Source organism: Echinops telfairi, unplaced genomic scaffold (assembly GCF_000313985.2).
Source record: "Echinops telfairi isolate 266 unplaced genomic scaffold, ASM31398v2 ScPeMD7_2573;HRSCAF=3158, whole genome shotgun sequence".
Classification (NCBI taxonomy): Eukaryota; Metazoa; Chordata; class Mammalia; order Afrosoricida; family Tenrecidae; genus Echinops; species Echinops telfairi.
In genome coordinates, this window is record NW_022106471.1 from 2,514,971 (window position 1) to 2,536,379 (window position 21,409).

At 46.5% G+C, this 21,409-nt stretch overlaps 1 protein-coding gene across 1 annotated transcript in view; it reads right to left on the reverse strand.

Moving 5' to 3' along the window:
* ANTXR1 (ANTXR cell adhesion molecule 1) overlaps positions 1-21,409 on the reverse strand; it is a 258,401-nt gene that overhangs the window by 132,872 nt on the left and 104,120 nt on the right. The window contains exons 9-10 of the mRNA XM_045294087.1: positions 8,959-9,028; positions 5,922-6,000 (exon numbers count right to left, since the gene is read on the reverse strand). Coding sequence (XP_045150022.1) covers positions 5,922-6,000; positions 8,959-9,028 — 149 coding nt within the window. The remainder of the gene's footprint in view (positions 1-5,921; positions 6,001-8,958; positions 9,029-21,409) is intronic.

The window sequence follows — 21,409 nt, forward strand, 5'->3', positions numbered from 1 at the left end:
GAAATCTGGTATGGTGACCTCAACTTACAAAGATATCCGACTCTGGTCACTCGACCCCACCTCCATCACTCCTCCTGGGTTCAAGTTGCCATCACCTTTTGCCATAAGCCTCCTAACTGGTCTTGTTATTCCCAGCCTTGTCTCTGCATGGGCTATCCCACCAGTCGGAATGATTCAAACGTAAGCTAGCTCACCTCACCGTTCTGCTCAGAAATCAAGTCCTTTATAAGAGTCTAACACCCTCCATCCTGTTTACCTCACCGCCTACTGCTCACCTAACACATTGGATTCCTTTGAGTGGCCGCCTAGATTTCCCTTGAACACACCAGGTCCTAAGGTCTTAGTATTAAGGCTCTCTGTTTCACATGGTCTTCCTCTGGTAGTCTGATAGTTAACTTCGCTACTATTCAAATACCACCTTCTCAATGTATATTACTCTACTTAAAACTGGAAGCTACTCACTCAAGCTGTCCCAAATCCTCTTATACTGCTCTGTTTTTTCCTATAGTGTTTTCTTTAGCCTAGTGTGTAATCTATTTATTAAGTTTATAGTTTATAATTTGCATCTCCCTCTAGCCCCCGTAATAGGCATGTGGTGTTCTGTGTTGTAACCCAAGAACCTAGGACAGTACTTGGCACATTCTGCCTAATCAATGAATATTTGTGGACTAAATCAACAAATGGACCTGGGTCTGAAATTACAGGGTCGTGGTTGACATACAACACTTTCAAGTGAAAAGGAAGATACAGATGCTATGAGATGGGCTAAACAGAAAGCTTGGTGACAGGCACTGACAAGACAGATGCAACCTGAAATTAGTCAGGAAGAGGTAGTGGGATTTCTTTTAATTTTGCAGCGTATTGGTAAGGACACCCTTTCCTTTTGGCTTAGAGACCAGGGTTTAAATGTGTCGCGCTGTAGCTGCTCTATCACAGTCCTCACATGCTTGCCCTTCACACCTCGCCTGCCCTTCCAGCCCCAGGGCCGTGTCTGCAGCTCTGTGGTACCGTCAGTCAGACATAATGAGACATAATGGCAGGTCAAAAATTGTTGGATCACTCAAAAGCTGGGAGGGATCCGGAATGGAGTTATTAGATTGGGGGCATTTTAATCATATCCTGCAGCTTGGCAGCTTCCAAAAGAATTGACACACACAGTTATAGCTACGCAAAAGAGTCAGGCAGGGACTGCTCGGAGAAACGTTGCTGTTTCGGCAGAGCTTCTAAATTTGGGGTGTCCTACAAGGTTTTCAGATGTGAGGGTCAACCGAATGTCTGAAAGCTGCATGGTCTTCAAGGGGGTCTCTTTCTGGGACAACTCTAATCTGTTTCTTTGGTTCAGTAAGATTTTCCTGAACCCACTGGGCTGCCGTGGCCTGCTTTATCAAACCAACTGGTTTGCTCCCAATTGAGCACGAAAAACGGGGTGAGGGGAGGCTGATTGTTACCCACACATGGCCAGGTCTTAGGAGATGATTCATTTTTATGTTGTCTGGCTCCTGTACATGCCTATTACCTCTTGTCCACCCAAATGTGCTAAGAACACAGCTGGAACAACCGAGCAAGATCCGCACACACCTCTTCCCAAGGTCAGTCAGCAAATGGCCATCCTGCCTGTCTAGGCTGATCCCTAGAGCAAACCTATGAAGGCTCTGGAATGATCTAGAGATGCAACAGCACACAGAAGTCGAATATTCAGACAAAGATTGCTTTGGAAATACTCATGTTCGGGCCTGTGGTCTGTCCACCACCTAACTAAGCCCCGACTGCCCTTGAACTGGCTGAACTTGAGAGACTGACAGCACATGACTTCGTGGCCCAGGTGGTTCTCAGCAGCATCTAAGGAGATCTTGAAACCATCAAACCTAGAAAACCACTCGGGTGATTTTGTTTCGATAGGTCTGGCCTCAAACCAGGGCATCGATGTTTTTTTAAAAGCTCTGTAAGTAACTTGAAGTGTTCAGAGCAGTGGAAACTGGATCTTTCACCTGATGTGAAAGATGTGGGGAAGGGGCATCCTAGAACTTCAGAGAAGGCAGCTGTCACGCCTGCCTCACGGTCCCTCTTACAGAGGGACTTTCTCCCCTCGCCAGCTTCCTCAACTTCCCTTTCTTTCCTGGATGGTCTGCACAGCCAGGTCAGCAAGCTGCAAGGCCACTCGACTTGTTGTCAGGTGGCCTCCAGTCACTTCTGACTCACAGCCACGGCGTACTGACAACACACAACAGGAAACGCATCTCAGTCCTGTACCAGCCTCACCTTGTTCTTAGGTTAGAGCCCATTGTTGCAGCTACTCTGCCGATCCATTTTGCTGAGGGCTCTTCTACTGCTCTACTGTCCCAAGCATGAGGTCCTTTTTCAGGGATTGGTCTCTCCTGGGAACATGTCCAAAGTATGTGAGACACAGGCTTGTCGTTCTTGCCTCTAAGGAGCACTCTGGCTGTACGTCTTCCAAGACGTACAAGCATTTCTTCTGGCAGTCCATGGAACTTCCAGCATTCTTCACTGATCCCATAGTTCAAAGGCATAGAGTTTTTCTTCTGTCTTTCTTATTCGAAGCCCAACTTTCACATGCGAACGATGCAATTGAAAATATCATGGCGTGAGTCAAGCACACCTCAGTCCTCAAAGCAATCTTTGCGCATATTAAAGAGGTCGTGCACAGCAGATTTACCGAATGCACCTTTTAATCTCTTGCCTGCTACTTCCATGGGCATTGATTGTGGATCCTTGCAAGATGAAATCCTTGACAACTTCAACCTTGTCTCCATTTACCATGATGTTCCTATTGGTCCAGTTGTGAGGATTTTGGTTTTCTTTACATTGAGTTGTCATCCACATCAAAGGCTGCAATCCTTGATCTTCATCATCGGGCGCTTTAAGTTCTTCCTTTTAACAAGCAAGGTTGTGTCATCTGCCTACCACCAGCTGTTAATAAGCCGTCTTCCAATCCTGATGCAACATTCTTCATGTAATCCAGTTTCTCTGGTTGTTTGCTCAGCATACACACTGAATAGGTGAGGTGAGGGGATACAACCCTGATGCAGACCTATCTTGATTTTAAACTAGGCCGTATTCCCTTGTTCTGGCCACACACCTCTTGATCCGTGTACAAGTTCCTTGTGAACACAATGAAGGGTACTGGAATTCCCATTCTTCTGACGGCTAACCACAGTGTTATGATCCATAGAAGTGAATGCCTTTTCATAGTCAACAAAATCCAAGTAAACATCTTTCTGGGATTCTCTGCTTTCAGCCAAGATTGATAGGCCATCAGTAATGCTATCCCTTGTCCCATAGCCTCTTCTGAATCCAGCCTGAAGCTCTGATAGCTCCCTGTCCGTATACTGCTGGAATCGTGGTTGGATGATCTCCAGCAAAATTTTACTTGACTGTGATATCAATGATATTGTTTTATAATTTGAGAATTCTGATGGGTCATCTTTCTTTGGAATGGGTACAAATATGGAGCTCTTCCAGTCAGCTGGCCAAGGAGCTGTCTTCCACATTTCCTGGCACAGATGAGTAACTGGTCCCAGTGCTTCTGTTAGAACCCTCCAGCGGGCAGTCCATGAATTTTTGGAACCTTGTTTTGACTACTGCTTTCAGGGAAGCTTGAACTTCCCCCTTCAGTACCATTGGTCCGTGCCCAGAGGCGACCTCTTGAAACCGTTGAATGTAGACTAGTTCTTTTCGGTACAGCGACTCTGTGTATTCGTTCCCCTCCTTTTGCTGCATCATTCAATCTTTTGCCCATAGACTCTTTCAATTTCCCACCCTGAGGCTTGAATGGTTTCTTTTGTTCTTTCAGCTGCAGATATGCTGCTTTCTTCCTTGTTGGTGTTTTACTTCTGGGTCTTTGCACGCTTCATTGTAATATTTTACTTTGTCTTTCCCGCTGCCCTTAGAAATGTTCTGTTTAGCTCTTTGACTTCATCCTTTCTTCCATCTTCCTAAGCTACTCTACAAGGAAGACTGGGTCTCTGAGCCTCTTCTGACAGCCACTTTTGTTTTTTCTTTCTTTCTTGCCACTCACCTTTTGCTTTTTTCATGTATGATATTCTTCATGTCGGCCCATGGCAGTAGTGTTTAATGCATCTATTCTAGAAATTCAGGTGGGACATACACTTGAGGTTATATTTTGGCTCAAGGTTGTGTTTGGGCTGTCATGGACTTGATTTCATTTTCTTCAACTTCACTCTCACATATGAGCAATTGATGGTCTGTTCTACAACCGACACTGGCCTGGTTTTAGCTGCTGTTATTGAGCTTCTTCTTCATCTCGTTCCACAGATGTGGTCAGTTTGATTTCTTTGTATTCCATCTGGAGAAGTCCATGTGTGTAGTTGCTTTTTGTGTTGTTGAAAAGGGTATTTGCTATGAACAAGACATCGGTCTTGCAAAATTCTATCATGTGATCTCCAGCTTCATTTCTTTCATCACGACCATATTTCTTAACTACTGTTCCTTCCTGTGTTTCCAAATTTTGCATTCCAATTGCCAATAATTATCACTGCATCTTGAGTGCATGTTTGATCAATTTCCAGCTGGAGATATTGGAAGGATTCTACAATTTCTTCATCACTAGCTTTAGTGGTTGGTGCATGGATTTGAATAATAGCTATATTGACTAGATTTCCTTGTATAGGGTTAGACATTATTCTAGTAAAGACAACATTGTACTTCAGGATAGATCTGGGAATGTCTTTTTTGACCATGAATGCCATGTCGTTCCTCTTGATTGAGTGATTCCCAGCATAGGAAATCATATGGTTTTCTGACTCAAATGACCAAGACCAGTCCATGTCAGCTCACTAATGCCTAAAGAAGCAATCTTTATGCATTTATTTAACTTTTAATGACTTCCAGTTTTCATAGATTTGTACTTTGTACATTCCATGTTCTAATTATTAATTGATGATTTTGAGTCACGCCCCAGCAGCAAATGAAGGTTCTCTGGGTTTTATTCCGCAGGCTCTACTCCAGCCATGACTTTATGGTTGACTCTAATTTGAGAAGGTAGCTTTTCCTCAGCCACATTTTGAGTGCTTTCAGACCCGAGAGTCTCAATCTTCTGGCACTACCTCTAATAATATTCTATTTAGGAGGTTTTCAGTAACTGACAATGTTTCGATGCTGCCCATAAGGTTTTCAGCAGCTAATCCCTCAGAACTAGACAGCCCGTTGCTTCTTGATAGTCTGCCCTTAGTCTGGAAGCTCGGCTGAGACTTGTTCACTTGGGTGACCCTACTGGTATTTGAAATACCAGTGACACAGTAGCTTTCACCATCACAGCACCACAAGCCACCACAGTATGAAAAACTGACAGATAAAGCTCTCATCTTAGATTTCAAAAATCCTCTGTAGACCAACCACCTGTTGTTCCAGGGACCGCCCACCTCTCTTTCCTGTTTCTCCATATACAACAACTTCCTGAAAACGTGCTTTACAGAAGTGTGTCAACCTATTCTTTCTTCCGCCCACGCCAACCCAACACCTGCCCTCGGTACACCACACAGACACTGGCTGTAACCTGACATCGAGGCGAGCCAGTGCACCAGGTCTCTCCTCCATCACCCAAGTGGCGAGGCAGGAGATGCCCAGTCCAGGTATTGATCACATATTCCAGGGAAACAGCAGCCCCGGACCGAGCCCTTCAATGGCCCAGGAGAGCCAGGAGTAAAGCTTCACGGACAGAACACCAAGGTGGGAAACGTTCCAGGAACCACGGTCTCCAACATACAGTCTAAAGGACACTTGTGAGGATGGTGCAGGATCAGGCAGTGTTTCGTTTGGCCATACACTGGGTTGCTGTGAATCAGGACTGACTCGGTGGCACCTGACCACAACTCTGGAGCAGACAGGTGTTTATGACGGTGATGGTAACGAGGTAAGGGGTTGAGGGAAAGGTTAGGACTTACACAGTGTGTGGTGGTGATGATGACAGAACTGGAGATGAAAGAGAGGCCATCGTTCATGCTGACCTGGAGTGCGGCTTTCCTGCAATGACAGTGAGGGAATCAGAGATATGAGCAGAGTGGGCAATGAGAAGTGAGCAGATAGTGGGGGATGAAGGCCCCCTTTGGGCACTACTCTCAACTAATAGCGCCTCTCCCTTGGGGCCTGTTCCCCCATTTGTAAAATGTGTGGAGAGGCAGCCCTGATGGCCATCTACCTCCAACATTCTAAAGATTGCAGGATGCACCTAGCAGTTGTGTCAAAGGAAGGCTTGCCTGCACGGCATCAAATCTCCCTGGATGGGTGCAATTTGCTCCATTGAACTTACTGGTCGCAGGATAACAAGGCCAAAAGCAAACTCCAAACTCACTGTCGCCAAGTCATTGCTGGCTCCTAGCACCCCTGCTGGACAGTCGGGCTGCCTCTTTTGGTTTCTTAGACTGAGACAGCCTCATCTTTCTCCCTCGGAGCAGCTGGTGGGTTTGAACCACTGACTTTGCAGTCAGCAGCTCAACACGAAGCCCACTTTACCACCAGAGCTCCGATAGTAGGACCAAGTCATCTTTTATGTAGTAACGTATTGACTTTTCTTACTGTGGCCGGTATACAGGTTTTAACAATTTTCTATTTCCACAATCTTTTGTGGAAGTGGTATTTTAAAAGGACCAATTAGTAACCTTCATGACGACCATCCTGCTGTGGAACCATTCCCGTGAACCATTCCCCACATTTGCCATCACCTTCAACAGGAGCCCAGAGGTTCTGCATATGGAAGGGCTGGCTTTCGGGCCCCCTCCTTCCAGCCACCCTGGTAACCACCAATAGATGTTGATCTTCTTATACTTGTCTGTTCTAGAGATTTCATGTTGAGTGGGAGCACTCAATACTAGGAGAGGCTATTCTTCAAAAACAACCCAAATGAGATGTCAACAAAACTGGTGAAAATGCAAACAAAACCCAGTTCAGTTCAGTGGGGTCAGCGCTGTGCTGCTGGAGTTCTCTGGCCTCTCAGCGGTCTGATGGGAGTGGCTTCGGTCTCACCCAGCAATCTCAGAGAGGAGCTCATTGGTCCCTACTGCTCTCTCTCTCCAGGAGACCCACTGCACCGTGAGCTTGCACTTTGCGTTTTGCAGCACGGACTCTGTGCCCTTTGGGGACCAGCTGTTCTATCACAGGCTGATGTTAGGCTGGCAGGGCTGGAGGCTTGGCAATTTCAATAAATGATAGAAAGCAGAATTTGGATGAACAAATGTCTCTTTTTAAACATTTGTTTATTTGAATTGAATAAATCATTTTATTGGGGGCTCATACAACTCTTATCATAATCCACCCACCCATTGTGTCAAGCATATTTGTACATTTGTTGCCATTATCATTTTCAAAACATTTTCTTTCTACTTGAGCCCTTTGTTTCAGCACTTCATTTTTTTTCCTCTTTCTCCCCCACATTCCCTCCCTCATGAACCTTTGATAATTTAGGGTCATGGGGAGATGACGAGCCAGTCAGGGTGCAACATAGCACTGATGAAACATACAACTTTCCTCTAGTTCTTTAATGCTTCCTCCTCCACATGCCACTATCATGACCCCAATTCTACCTTACAAATCTGGCTAAACCGGAGCATGTACACTGGTAAGAGCTGTGTACACTGGTAAGATAAGAGCTGGAAACACAAAATCCAGGACAGATAAACCCCTCAGGACCAATACTGAGAGTAGCCATACCAGGAGGTGAAGGGGAAGAAATGGGAGAAAGGAGGCACCGATCACAATGAGCTACAAATGTCTCTTCTTTCAGGCAGCCATTCAGCCTGCTGTCTGCCTGTGGTAGACACGTTTACAGAAGGGCTGGCTTTTGGTTTTGGCACCAATGTTGCCTTTCTGGTTTTCCTTGGTTGTCTCAGGGGGCCAATTCTCCTTCTTCTATTGAGTCTTGATCACACCTCAGTGGGATTTGCACCATCCTGAGAGTTTCCCTGACACATTCGTTGAGAAGGACCTGGCTTGAATGGGTGAATAGCCAATGGGCTGTGCAGACACAGAGGAAAGGCTCTAAACTGGGCATCACATAGTCTGGTTCTTGGGTTGCCACGAACCCACTTAGTCTTTCTGGGCTCCAGTTTTCTCATCTCTAAGAGGGGCTCATGATGTCCTTTCAGGGGAATTACAATGTGAGTTGCTGAGAGTTGACTCCAGTGCATAGCAGCCCCACAAGAAAGAGGGGAACTGCCCTCTAGGGTTTTCCTGGCTATAATCCTTATAGGAGGTCGCCGAGCTTTCTCCTGTGAAGCTTCTGCGTTAAGTTCAAAACTGCTAACCTTTTGCTTGGCAGCCAAGTGCTTAACTGTTGTGCTACCAGCATAATAAGCAACCCACCCACCCACCCACCACCATTGAGTTGATTCTGTTGCATAGAGACCATCATTCTTTACCAGAGCTTGGTCTTCCTTCTGTGGAGCAAATGGTGGATTTGAACTGCCGGGTTTACTGTTACCAGCCCAGCACCTAACCCACAATGCTACTCGGGCTCCTTTACCAGGGTGACCAGGGGAGGGGAGGTGTTGCGAGTGCCCAGGGAAGTATGAGAGCTTTCTGCACCTGCAGGAGTGACCGAGCCAGGCAGACCATGGTTTGAGCCGCTGTGTGGCTTCGGGTGAGCTATTGAAAGGCTCTCAGGCATGTCTTCTCCTGGTGCATCTACCCTGGAAACACCTAGGAGTGTAGCGTCCTGACCACAGGGTCCCATCTCTAAAACTAGGATAACGTGAGTATCTGGGCCCTTGGGAAGTTGGGGGCAGGACGTGCGACCCTCTCTGCGAAACACTTATCCTTGTGCTAGACTCCCCGTGACCGTCATTACCCAGAGGGCTCTGGGTAATGCTTGCTAAGGAGGTGAACTTCCAATGCCATGATCACGTTTTCTTTTCCCTTGGTCTCCTATACCTCTTCTTTTTGCCCTGGCTGTGAGGTTCAAGGTTCAGTGGCTGGGGGAGAACTTACATGCCAACTTCTTTTAAGACAGGCGCCGGACACAGCAAATAAGTGTTTTCCACTGTGAAGGGCTTCTCATCTGTGAAAAGGGGGTCATTGGATTAAAAGGAGCGAGGCCACTTTACAATGTCATGTTCAGCAAGCCCTAGAGGCCCCAAGTCCAAAGAGACACCAGAAAAGCAAAGAACTTTTGTCATTTAAAGGTTTGTTTGTTTGTTTTTTGATAACTGAACTATTAATTGTTTGACAGGTGGATGAAGTGCCGATAAAACCATTCAAAAACAAACAAGCAAAATAAATGGATAGGTAACAGTACGCGTGCCAATTCAACAACCTCCACCAGCCAATTCAGTAATGCTGGATATGTTTATCTTGTCGTTCAACCACCATCAGCTTAACTGTCCCGATTTTTCTCTCATGCTGAACAGAAGCGCAGTGACCCTCAGCATCGTGGCTTGAGCTCTCTCCTGCCTGCTCTTGGCAACCACCCACACACTTTAGTCTCTAGACATTTGCCTAACCCGGAGACTTCATCCAAGAGGGATCACACGCTATCTGTCCTTTTGTGACGAACGAACGTATTCCATTCGGCGTCAGGATTTCAGCACTTGGCCATGTTGTGACAGTACCAGGCTTTCTTTCTAGGCTGAGTCCCAGCCAAGAACTTCTTGTCATTAAAACAACACACAAACAAACCAAACACTCCTGGGATCTAAGGTCCATTGGTCTTGAACTCAAGGTCTCCTGTCTCAACAGCAGCCCCAGATCATGGATACCCAGTTGGATGAATCGCTGTGTAAACCAGTAGCAAACTCTTTAAGGCAACAGACCAGGAATCACAAGGGAAAAACGAACATAGCAGATGGGTCCTCAGAGACCTTCTTGACTAAGCCCAGAAGCCATATCCATGTAAAAAGTTCATTGGCAAATATAAGAGGTGGCTAAGCCACAGTATGATTTAAAATGTTGATGGCAGGCAGGGAGTTAGTTCTCATAGGTGGGTGCTGTGGTCACGGCATGGGGAATCCAGAACTGGAGGGGTTCTTTGGTAGGGCTCTGGGGAAGAGGTGTTCCTGCTGGGAGGAAAGACAGGCAAAGACAGGGAGTCAGGAAGAAAAAAAACACCATCATCATGGTTTAGGGTGGGCTATCAGTAGGATCTGGGAAGATCAATATAGGAAGAAGTTAGATTTGAGTTCTTTTTGTTGGCTGGAAGGATCTGAAGATAGTTCTATAAGATGTGTGTTTTATAAGATAGTTCTGTAAGATGTGTGGGGACTTGGGTAGTTTTTGAAGAAAAACTGAAATGATACCATTGGAAGTGTTAGCAGACTTTGCTGTAAAAGATGGATTAGCGAGAAAGCAGGGACAAGGTAGGGAAGCTCTTGCTGGTACAGACATGAATAATGGGAAAGCCCAAAGCTGCTTTACTGACAGCCTCGCTAGGAGCGTCACCGTGTCCAAGGACAAGGCTGAAAAGGACTATCCTCAACAGGCAACAGCCATTTCGCCAAGATTCAGCAGTTAATGGGCACCGGCTCTACACAAAGGAGCTCTGGTGGTGTAGTGGGTTACACACGGGGGCTGCCGACAAGGTCAGTGGTTCAAACCCACCAGCTGCTCCACAGAAGCAAGATGAGGCTGTTTGCTCCTACAAAGATTTAAAATCTTAGGAACCCAAACAGACGGTCCTATTCTATCCCAGCAGGTTGCTATGAGTTGGCCTGGACTCACTGTGGCAAGATTGGAGTTCTTGGAGAAGCAGTGGGGAGGATTGTTGCTTTCATTTGAAGGGTAAGGGGTAGTCAGAGTCAAGTACCCTGTTCAGTGACCCACAGGAGATCCACACCCAAGCTGCGGACTACGGTACTGCCACCCTGCCCTGAGTCCCTCTCACAGTCACCCTGTGAATAACGGCAAGGCAGGAGTCATGAGGCTGGTGGACACGGAGGCTCATAGAAGCAAAGGTGGCCCTTGGTTTCCCAGCAAGTCAGGGGCCAAGGCAGGACTAGAAATTATTTCTTTGGGGTTTTTCCTCAACCAGAGACTCTCTATCCTGCAAACGCTTGTGTTAGACAGCTAGGGATGGGTGTGGCTACCAGAGCCTATTTATTTTCTCTTATCCTATAGCTCATGCCCTAGTCACAGCTGGGGGGACAGACCTCAGCCCATGGAGCCGGCCCACAGAGCCATAGGCCAGTCAGAGCCCAGCTGCAGACAGCCTCGTGACTTCTGGCTGCATTGTGTGGGAAAAGCAGGGTCAGGCCGAGAAGGGTGACCACGCTAGCATGCCACCACTGGCCCTGCAGGGGCGGCTGGTGGTCGCACGTTCCTGGGTGACACCCATGGTGCCATCCAGCACTCTCTCTCAAAATCTAGAGGGCTGGATGGACCTAGGCCGAGTAGATGCTTTCCCTGCCGTCCCCCCGCCCCACCCCGCCCCACTTCCAGTTTCCTTTCCTGCTGGTGAAACCCAAGATTTCTGGAGCCGAGCTGGGCAAGCGCACCCTGGAAGGCTGGGCGGGGAGACCAAGCCGAAGCTGGAGGGCAGCCCCATCGCCCCCTGGTCACAGGGTGGCATCAGTCTGCAAGGCCTGTGGGCCCTGCTGGGCAGAGCTGGCATTTTCTGCTCTGAGAGAGATTGTTTGGTTTGGAGCCTGTTTTCCCTTTACCACAAAAATGAGTGACTCCCCGCCTCCCCGCCCCCTCTTCTAAACAAAGGAGGGCTCTTTGGTTTCCATAACTCGGTTCATCTGACTCTTTCCTGGAACGGCCACTTGGGACGCAGGGCACAAAGTCCTCCTCATCTGCTCCTTGGCACGGCTGCGTTTGGCATGGAGGCCATGCCAGCCACTCTGGAGCCTCAGCCAGAGCCAGCGTGTGTCGTGACAACGATGGGGCTATAAACTCCTCCGAGGACGATGGATGCCCCGACTCCTCTGCCCGCCGGGCGGCCATTTCACCGCTCGTTAGCACGAGTGGGCAGGGGGAATGGAGACCAGGAGCTCGGACTTGTCACTTGGCTTCTGTTTAGAAGTCGGGGGGGAAAAAAAAGTAGGGAGGAACAGGAGTTTGAAACCAGAAGCGAAAGGGCATTTTTAGATGAGCCGTACATATGAATACCCTGGCCTGTAGCCAGATTGGAAGCTCCAGCGCATACCCACGAGACGGTTATGGCAAGGGCTTGCGTTGGCTCCGACGAACGGAAACCCCCATGGGGCACTGAACTGACCAACCGTGCTGCCCGGTCTTGCGCCATCCCCCTGGTGACCGACGTGCTGCAGTCCACCGTCGCCTTCCCAGAGAGGGGACCCATCCTGCGGCGCGCTATTGCTCAATGTTCCGTTGGGATTCACTGGGTTTTCAGTGGCTGACTTGGGCAGTAGATCACCCGGCCTTTCCTCCTAACCTGTCTTAATCCGGAGCTCCAGGGAGACTCATCCACCCTGGGTGACCCTGCTGGTATTGGAAACACCTGCGGCATAGCTTCCAGCATCGTAACTGCATGCAAGTCACCGCATGAGAACAGACTGAGAGATGGATGGGGAAGTTGCAGACATAGTTAACCTGGAGCACTGGTCCAGAGAGTCTGGCGGGCAGCTTCCTTTAAATCAGGGGGGTTTCCCACGAATAGCATTTACAACACAGAACTGAGATATGGGTGCGCCTGAAGCTGAGTCCAGAGGCTACAGGCAGGCCAGTGTAGACTTCAGCGTCAACCCGACCCAGATTCGAATCTCAGGGCTTCCTCTGACTGATGTGGGAACGGGCACCCGCTCTTCATTCGTCAGCGGCCATGACGACACTATCCCTGGATTGTGGTGAGGATTTAATAAGAGCGAATTAAAATACAAGCCATGCTAGCTGGCTCTTCATAAGGTCTCAGTACAAGTTGCCACATATCGGACAGGGGCTTGAAAATAGGTTATGTGAGGTTTAAACTTAGAAGAGATAAAGATGAAATGTTGAGACATGTCTACTTATTTAATTACACTGTTCTACCAGCTTCGGAGGCTTTAGGAACTTCCAGTGAACTGGAAAATTTTAGCGAATGGGTGCCAATAGCCAGGACCTTCCACGAGGGAGGGTAGGCACTGGCGGAAGGCATGAGTTCTGGGACAAGGGACCGGGGCCAAAGAGCCCTCTGATAACGTTTGAAGTCCATGGACAGCGCACATGGTTGAGTTCTCAGCTGCTAACAGAAGGGCTGAGGAGCCCTGGTGCTGCTGTTAGGTAAGCAAAGCCGGTGTCTCCAAGCCACAGATCGCTCTGCAGGAGAAAGCTGAGGTTGTCGGCTCCTGTCAAGAATTGCAAAGCCAAGCGCCACGCAGGCTCACTCTGAGTGGAAAGCCACTCAGTGGCAACAGGTTTGGGGTTTGTTTTATTAGCGGAAAGGCTGGCAGTCCGAGCCCACCGAGGGATGCTTTGGAAGAAAGTGGACTTCTGCAAAGCAGTGCTGTGCTGTCACACAGAGGGAGGGTTCCCATGGGGCCCAACTTGAGTTGGCAGCCGCTACCATATATACTCGAGTATATGCCGAGTTTTTCAGCACATTTTTCAACACAGTTTTTGTGTTAAAATTAGGTCCCTCGCCAGATATTCGGGTTGGCTTACACTCGAGTACATACGGTACTTTAAGGATTAAGCTAAAGAGTCTTCTGGGAAACCCTGGGTTCGCCATGAATTCACGTTTCCAGAACCATACATCTGAATGTGGGCCTTTCTGGGTTTCAATCATCAGTCGATGTAACTCCTTTCAGACATGATGAAGGAGGTTCCCAGAATTCTTCCCTGCCCTTGGTCACTCTCTAATGGATGTGGGGTAAAACCAAGATTAAAATTCAATAGCTCATTCAAACTCCAACAGAGAGAATCTTTTTATAAGGCTGATTAAATAACTCAAATACTTTCCAAGCCTTGGCAATCTTTTCTTGAGATAAATATTTATTTCTGGCCAAAGGGGAAAGAGAAGTATCTCTTCAACTTATCAGAGGGGGTGGGGAAAGGATGGGAAGCTTGCTAAAACCCTCCAAGAGCTGATGTCAGCCCTGAAGTGGCATTTGCATTCCCACGGCGACATTGGCATTAGGTAGTGGGAGAAACAGTGGAGTTAGGGGCTGAATGAGCTCACCACCCCCCTTTTTTCTTCAAGCCTCCCCTGGGTCTAGGGAGCATTTTCAGGACATCTCAGAGCCAAGTATAACTGTTCGGCACCAAATTATCAGCTGGTTTGGGGATGTGTCTTCGAAGGAAGGGAGAACAGGCAGGCTACAGTTAGGGTGGTATTTCTTATTGCTTTCACTGGTGACTAGCTTTTTTAAAAGTTAGTCTTTTTAACAACTGCATAAAAATCAGGGGGGAAATGCAATCCATTAGTACTCCAAGTTGGGGAGAACTTTCCCCACTCCAAACAGACAGGCTTGTCTGCCATGATCAGGAACATCCCACATGGAAATCTTACTGCAAAGCTGAAGGAGACTTCCTGCCAAGAGGGGGATGTGAAAGGGGCACATGCTCACTGAGCATCCCTATGGATCAGGCCCTGGCTGGGAGGTGTTTTCCTAGATGAGTGAGATAACAAGTCTAAGTGCTCTTTTGATCCAAGACGTGAAAAGACATCAACAGACAAAACAGAGGGATGGCTTCTAGTTAGAGACACTGAACCGTGTGGTCAGACAGGTCAGAAGGATGAGAAATAAGTCAAAACAGAATGGGAAGTAGAAAAGCCCAGGGGGGTGAGGCCAATACAGCAAAGACACTCAGAACTCAGCACCACTCTGAGCTGGTCCTCTTGTGCTTAGAGGAGGCCAGAAGGAGGCCTTTCAAGGGGTACAACCAAACCGGCCACCATCAGTGTACTTAGACATGACCCATCTCCCTCCCTGCCCTGTGCCCTGGCCCAATTGGCTGGAGTGATTGGAGAGTCTCCTTGGAAGTCCCAGCCAGCTAGTAAGCAAGAGACCAGGGAATGAGATTGGCCAACAGATTCCAGGTGTGTCCCCCTGGTCCACACCTAATAATTGCTGGCATGGGAGCCCGCAGGCATCTTTTATTATGATGATGATGATTAATTTTTTGCTTCCTGTTCTTTGGACCAGGCTGGAGTAGGGAAAGAGCAATGAGTGCATTAAGAGCTTGGGCCAATCTCCTGCTGGCTACGTGACCTTGGGCAAGACTTGTACACTTTGCTGTAACGCGGGGTTCTCCTGCGTTACTGTCAGCTCCTCATCGTGAGGCAAGCACCGTGGCCCATCAGGTTTTCCATAGGTGGCTTTCTTTGCTTTGAAGGAGCTCTGGGTAGACTTGAACAGTCCATTTTGAGCACGTTCACTGTTTGCACCACCCAGACAAATACTCATTTGAAAGGTTGCACATTTAATGAGATGCGGATGGTGGTGTTTCCTAGCGACAGAGATGACACCCTGCAGAAGTGAGACGTGCCCTCCTGCTGGGGCTCTGAGAGGAGATGGACTGACCCAAGCCAGCCCTTCGAGGTGAGGGCAGTCTTGGAAGGCAATGAAACGAGTTCATTTGGTCAGCGTGTGAGCACGCGGCTCTAGATTCCAGATGGCTCATGGCCCCAGAAGGAGAGCACCTAAAGGTGAGAGGCCATGAGTCCATTCTCGGGGGAGGACCAGTATGTGTTCTAGCAGAACTGCTGGGCCCGCTTGTCTTTGCTGGGCCGACACAGTGCTCAGCCCACAAGGAGTGCTGGCCTCCATAGTACACCAGCCCTTAGAACAGGATGCAAATGATCTTCCACCCATATTTTAATGTCATCTTTATGAATTACCAAAAAAAAAAAAAAAAGTAACTAAACTCCTTGGTCATCCTCCCTCTTGTTAATGCTTTGGGAGTTATGTTTAAAAAAAATTTTTAAACAATATATTTGGATATATAGTATTTTTACATCATTTGGATCAGTAATATTTTGGTATCTGGTGTTTGTCTCTGCCAGGGCAGTTTTAGGCATTGCAAGAAAATGCAAGCTAAGTAATGGTGCTTCGGGCTCTTGGAAAGTATTTCTCTTCTCAATAATAAATCCGCTCCCCAAAAACTCTCCACTCTTGACATTTATAAAAGTTACAAATTACCTTCTAGGCAAAGCATCAGCCTTTGAGAGTTTTGAATCCTGAGATCAGAAACCGTGCTGCACTTAAGCAGCTGCAATTTGCTGAAAGTAAATATATGTTTTAAAGCTTTGGTTTTACTGGGGGAGGGCAACTCAGGATTCATACACAAGGTATGTGTGTCCTGACCCACAGGCTGGGAGCTGTGCGTAGTAGGTTTGGAAGAATGTTCCCCTGGGAATTGCGAATGGGACAGGACTACCAAAATGGCTAACGCCTTCTGTACAAGCACTGCCCTCCAAACTACCCCGCAGCTGGGAGGAGAGGTGGGAGGGAGACCCCGGAGGGCATGCTAGGGGAGCTCCTGTCCTATGCTTGTGTGTTTTGAGTGCCTTCCAACCTCGCATCTCCCAGCACTATTTCAGACAGAATTCCGCTGTGATCCACACGGGTTTAAACCTGCTAACACTTGCAAGTAGATCACCAGCCTTTCTTCCCAGTCTGCCGTGGTCTGCAAACTCTGCTGAAACCTGCTGGTGACCCTGCTGGTATTTGAAATGCCTGCGGCACAGCTCCTAGCATTGCGGCAACCGGCTCCTAGCAATCCTGTAGGACAGGGTAGGACAGCCCCTTTGGGTTTCTGAGACTTAATCTTTAACAGACAATGGCTTTCTCCCAACCATTCACGTCACCAAGCGCTGACACTGCTCCATCTCAAAAACTCCCTGCCATCGTGGCAGTTCTGACTCATAACCACCCCTACAGACAGAGTAGAACTGCCCAGGTGCGTTTCCAAGGCCGAACATCTGAATGGGAGCCAAGAGCTTCATCTTTCTGGTGGGTTTGAACCATGAACCCTGTTGTTTGCAGACCGAGACGTAACCCACTGCGCCACCAGGGCTCCTTAGGTGGGTTTGAATGATCTCTCAGGGAGCAAGCCCAGGCCCAGATGTTACCGAAGATGGAGTTCCCAGGTAACCGGGCAGATATTTTAAAGCAAGCGTGCTGGACCATCTACACTTGAAGAAGCGCCATCTCTCTGCCCGCCCGGGGAAGCTGAGTCTCACACGGGAAGCTTCCTCTTAGAACTACCTTCATGACCCATGCTGTTGGAGAAAACATTTTCAGAGGAGCCAGCTGGTTCTCTGGAGGGGGCTTCCTTGCAACACCGGATAGGCTAGCACGTCTTCCACTACCGCATTTGTGAAATGTCCATTTCTTATACAGCGTGCATAAAAATGGATCCCTGCTCCAGTGTCCACCCCAGTGTCTCTTTTTTAGCATCCTAATCTCCCTGCAAATGGATTTCCAATGAAAGTGGATCTTTTCTTGGCACAAGACGCTGAATACCAAAGCAAGAAAAAGGGCAGCCAGAACAAATAAAGATGGTGTGAAGATTTCTAAGACATTTCCTTGGCCAGGCGTGAGTTCAGCCCGTTCCCTGGAAAACCAGCCAAACTCGAATCTTACGATGTACGCGCAAGGCCTAAATCATTCGCAGTCATTTTGAAATGAAAAATTGCATTGCAGTTGTGTTTTTACGATTATTCTGACATCAGGGACACAGGTTGGTGGTAGGAACTTAGAAAACCAGCTATAGAAGAAAAGAAACCTCTCTCGCAGAGGTAATTACCGTCGACCTTCGATGGACGCCCTTCACAGCTCTTTCTCTCTGCAGAGGCATGTGCGCACACAAAACAGAAAGAACACGGAGCTAACGTATTGTATGCTGCTCTAGAACTTGTTTTTCAACGCACAATTCTATATTATGGACATCTTTACATCAGTAACTAGTCTGCTGTGATGATTTCAAAGAAATTTATCACATTCCATTTCAGGAGCGAGGTGAAATTATATAACAGACTCCCCATTGTGCCACAGTTTTGTTGTTACCTTTCTCTCTTTCCTGTCCTAGAGGGCTATTGTTTATCTGTTTTTCCGCTACATCCTTGTAGCTGAGTCTTTGCAAACATCCTCAGTCATTTACCTGGAAGGCACTGAGATAGAGATCCTGGGTCGAGCTGTGTAATAGTGGCTGATTCATATTGAGTTTCCTTCTAATAGATGACAAAGGTCTTTCAATGAACACTGTTTCTCCACATCCTTGCCAATACTAAGCCTTGTATTCTGTTCATCTCTGCCAATTTGATACAGTAATAATGATCATCGGGGTATCGATTTACATTCCTTTGGTTACATTGAGCATGCTTCCATTTGCTGATTGCCCATTATTTTTCTTATAAATTCACGTTTCCCATCTTTTACTCACTGAGAAGTTCAACGTCTCTGGACTTTTAGATATCTAGACCAAGATCACGGATCCCTTTCTTGCTATATTTCTTAAAATCATTTTGCCAATCTTCTGTTGCCCGTTTGATCCCCCGCCCCCTCACCGCAACGGAGATATTTAAAAATATGTACTTAATCTCTCAACATTTTCCTTGTGGCGCCTCCTTTTGTGGTGTGCTTTACAAAATCCTTCTCACTGGAGGGCTGTGTAAGCATTTATTTTTGTTTCTTCCTAGAATTTTTATAGCTTCATGATACATTTAAATGTTTAGTGCATCTGGAATTTGTTTAGGTGTAAGGTGTGAGATAAAAATCTAGCTTAATTATTTTTCCAAGTGGTTAGCCAGTTGTCTCAGCACGATTTCTGAAGGATCTGTTCTCCCCACCCCACCCCCCTTACCCCACTTTCTTATACTCTACATTCACATAAATGTTTGGCTCCGTCTATGGATTTTCTTTTTAGGTTTCAACGTTCAGCTTGCCTAGGGTGGCACTAATCATCCATACACTGTTTCAATTACTGTAAAACTCCCCCTTAAAAAATACATCTTAAAATCAGCTAGGGCAAGTTTCCACATTTTTCTTGGCTATTCTTGCATGTTTATTCTTCCATATGAACTTTAGGATCATTTTGTTAACTTAAAACCTCCCACTGGAATTTTCATGGGGATTATATCAAATGTAAGCAATAATTTGAAGACAGTTGATGTCTTTACCAGGTCATTCTATTTAATAGTAAGAGTGATACAAATTAATTAATACTAGCAGCGAACACTGGTGGTCTGCTACCCGTGTGCCGGACCCTCTTCAAAGGCCTGTCCATTCAAACCTCACAACAACTCCTGATAGAGGAGTGATTTCTGTCCTCCCGATTTTACAGATAGGGGCATGAGCCACGGAGGTATGGAATCAGTTATCCGTGAGCACACGGTTAGACCTGACAGCACCCGGATTTCCTCCCCCGTGATCTGGCTTCAGACCTGATGCTACTATCCCACAAGTCCATCCTGTTTCCATTTACTCAAGAGTCTTTCTATCCACAGCATTTTGCAACTTTTCTTCAAAAACTTGGTTAAATGAGTTCTTATTTATTGTTACTGTCTTTTCCCCATTATGTGTTCGAATTGGCCCTTGCTGAATTCTGACAAAGCTGCGATGGTTATGCAAGTGAGGCATTTATTTTGAAATCATCCAGTTCACTGGTCTTCACCCAACAGTTGGCTCTCATTGGTTTTCCAGGAAGACACAGGTTAAGGCGATGGCGCAGGTTAAGGCGATGGCGGTTGGCTCTCCCTTTCCTGTATGACTAACTCTCCTTCATTTTCTTGCTTTATTGCAATGTCCAATATAGCAGTCACTAGTGGCCTGTGACTATTTAAAATATATAGGAATTAAAATTAGGGAACAGTCAAAATCCAGTTTCCCAATGATACTAGCCAGGTTTCATGGGCTCTCCAGCCACACGTGACCAGTGGCTACCATATTGGTCATCACAACAGAGCCTTTCCACCATCAGAGAGAGCGATACTGGATAGCACTGCTACAACTTTTAGATCCATGTCAAATAATGGTGGTGAAAGGGTTGTCCTGATTTTCCCCCACCCTGGTGGTGCTGTCAGGTAAGTGTTGAAATACTATGCACAAGGTCAGGGGTTCAAACCCACCAACTATAGTTAAGGCTATTTGCTCCTGTGAAGATTGAAAGCCCAGCAAATCCTACATAGGGTGACTGTGGGTCAGGATGAACTAACTGGCTTCATGGGTTACTGCTGGACTACTATCCACAAGGTTAGCAGTTCAATCCCACCAGGCACTCTATGGGCATGTGTGTATGAATATACATGTGTATAATACTCTGTATCTTAATTTTACTAATACATTAAAAAAAATTTTTACTGATATACTCAAAGACTTGGAAAACCTTTCTCTACAACACTCTATATCTTTAGTTTTTCTTAATTCATTCAAAGACTTGGAAAATTATACCAATATTTCCTACTAGTATATCTAATTTTTCAACATATTCTCTCATATTTGACAATTTTCCTTCATATGTTTTTTTTACTATATTAACTGTGACCAACCCTGAGACTGATGGTGCAGTGGGTGAAGAGTTGGTGGTTAACCACAAGGTCAGTAGTTTGAAGCTGCCAGCTGCGCTGTGGGAGAAAGCAGAGACTTTATGCTCAGGCACAGATTTACTGTCTCAGAGATCCACAGGGCAGGTCAACTCAGTGAGACAGGGTCACCATCAGTCTGAATCGACTCAGGGTCAATGAGTATCAAGCCCTCAGCTCTTGGCTTCATTCTATGATGGGCCCTTGAAGTAGTCTTTTTCCTGATAGTAATAATAGCCCTCGTCTTCTCTTTCGCTACAACATATCATGTCGCATTCAGATCAGAAAGGAACATCTTGAAAAGGGGAATATGTAATATGAAAATGAAAACAGATGGCAATTTTATTCTTGGAATCTAGTGATGGGAAAGGGAAATGGGAAAAGTAAAGGGATTGAAACTTGATTTAATGGAGGAATCAACTGTTATAGTCTTCAGGTTGATAAAATAATAAAACTGTGCGGCATTTTAACATTTATTTATCTTGTCTATCCTGTATAATTTCCTGTGCATATTATTTTCAGAGTGAAAATTAATAGGTGCATTAATAAAGCCATGTGCTTTCTTCAAACAGCTAGTATTTCCCCTTTAGTTAGAATATTTCTAATAGTTATATACTTGGATTCAGGAATGCAACTAGCTGGGTATAATATGATCTATTTACTGGCTTCCTGGTCTCCAAAGTGACGGCACTGGGGAGGGTGCACAACTGGGTTTGTGATTTAAGCCAAATATCTATCCCAATAGCTTCTCCTTCTATTTGAATCTGTGTGAGATGGGGGCATTCTAAGTGTGTGCTTGCAAGTATATATATAAGGAAAGAAAGAGAGGGGGGAGAACGAGAACAGGTTCATTTCCTAAGAAAAACGTTTTTATGGAAAAATATGCTTTCCAAATGTCCCTCTTCACATCCACCGTAAATCTTCATTTCATCTCATTTTGATGCAGCATCATGGAGCAACCTTTTAAGCAATGGAAAATAAGAG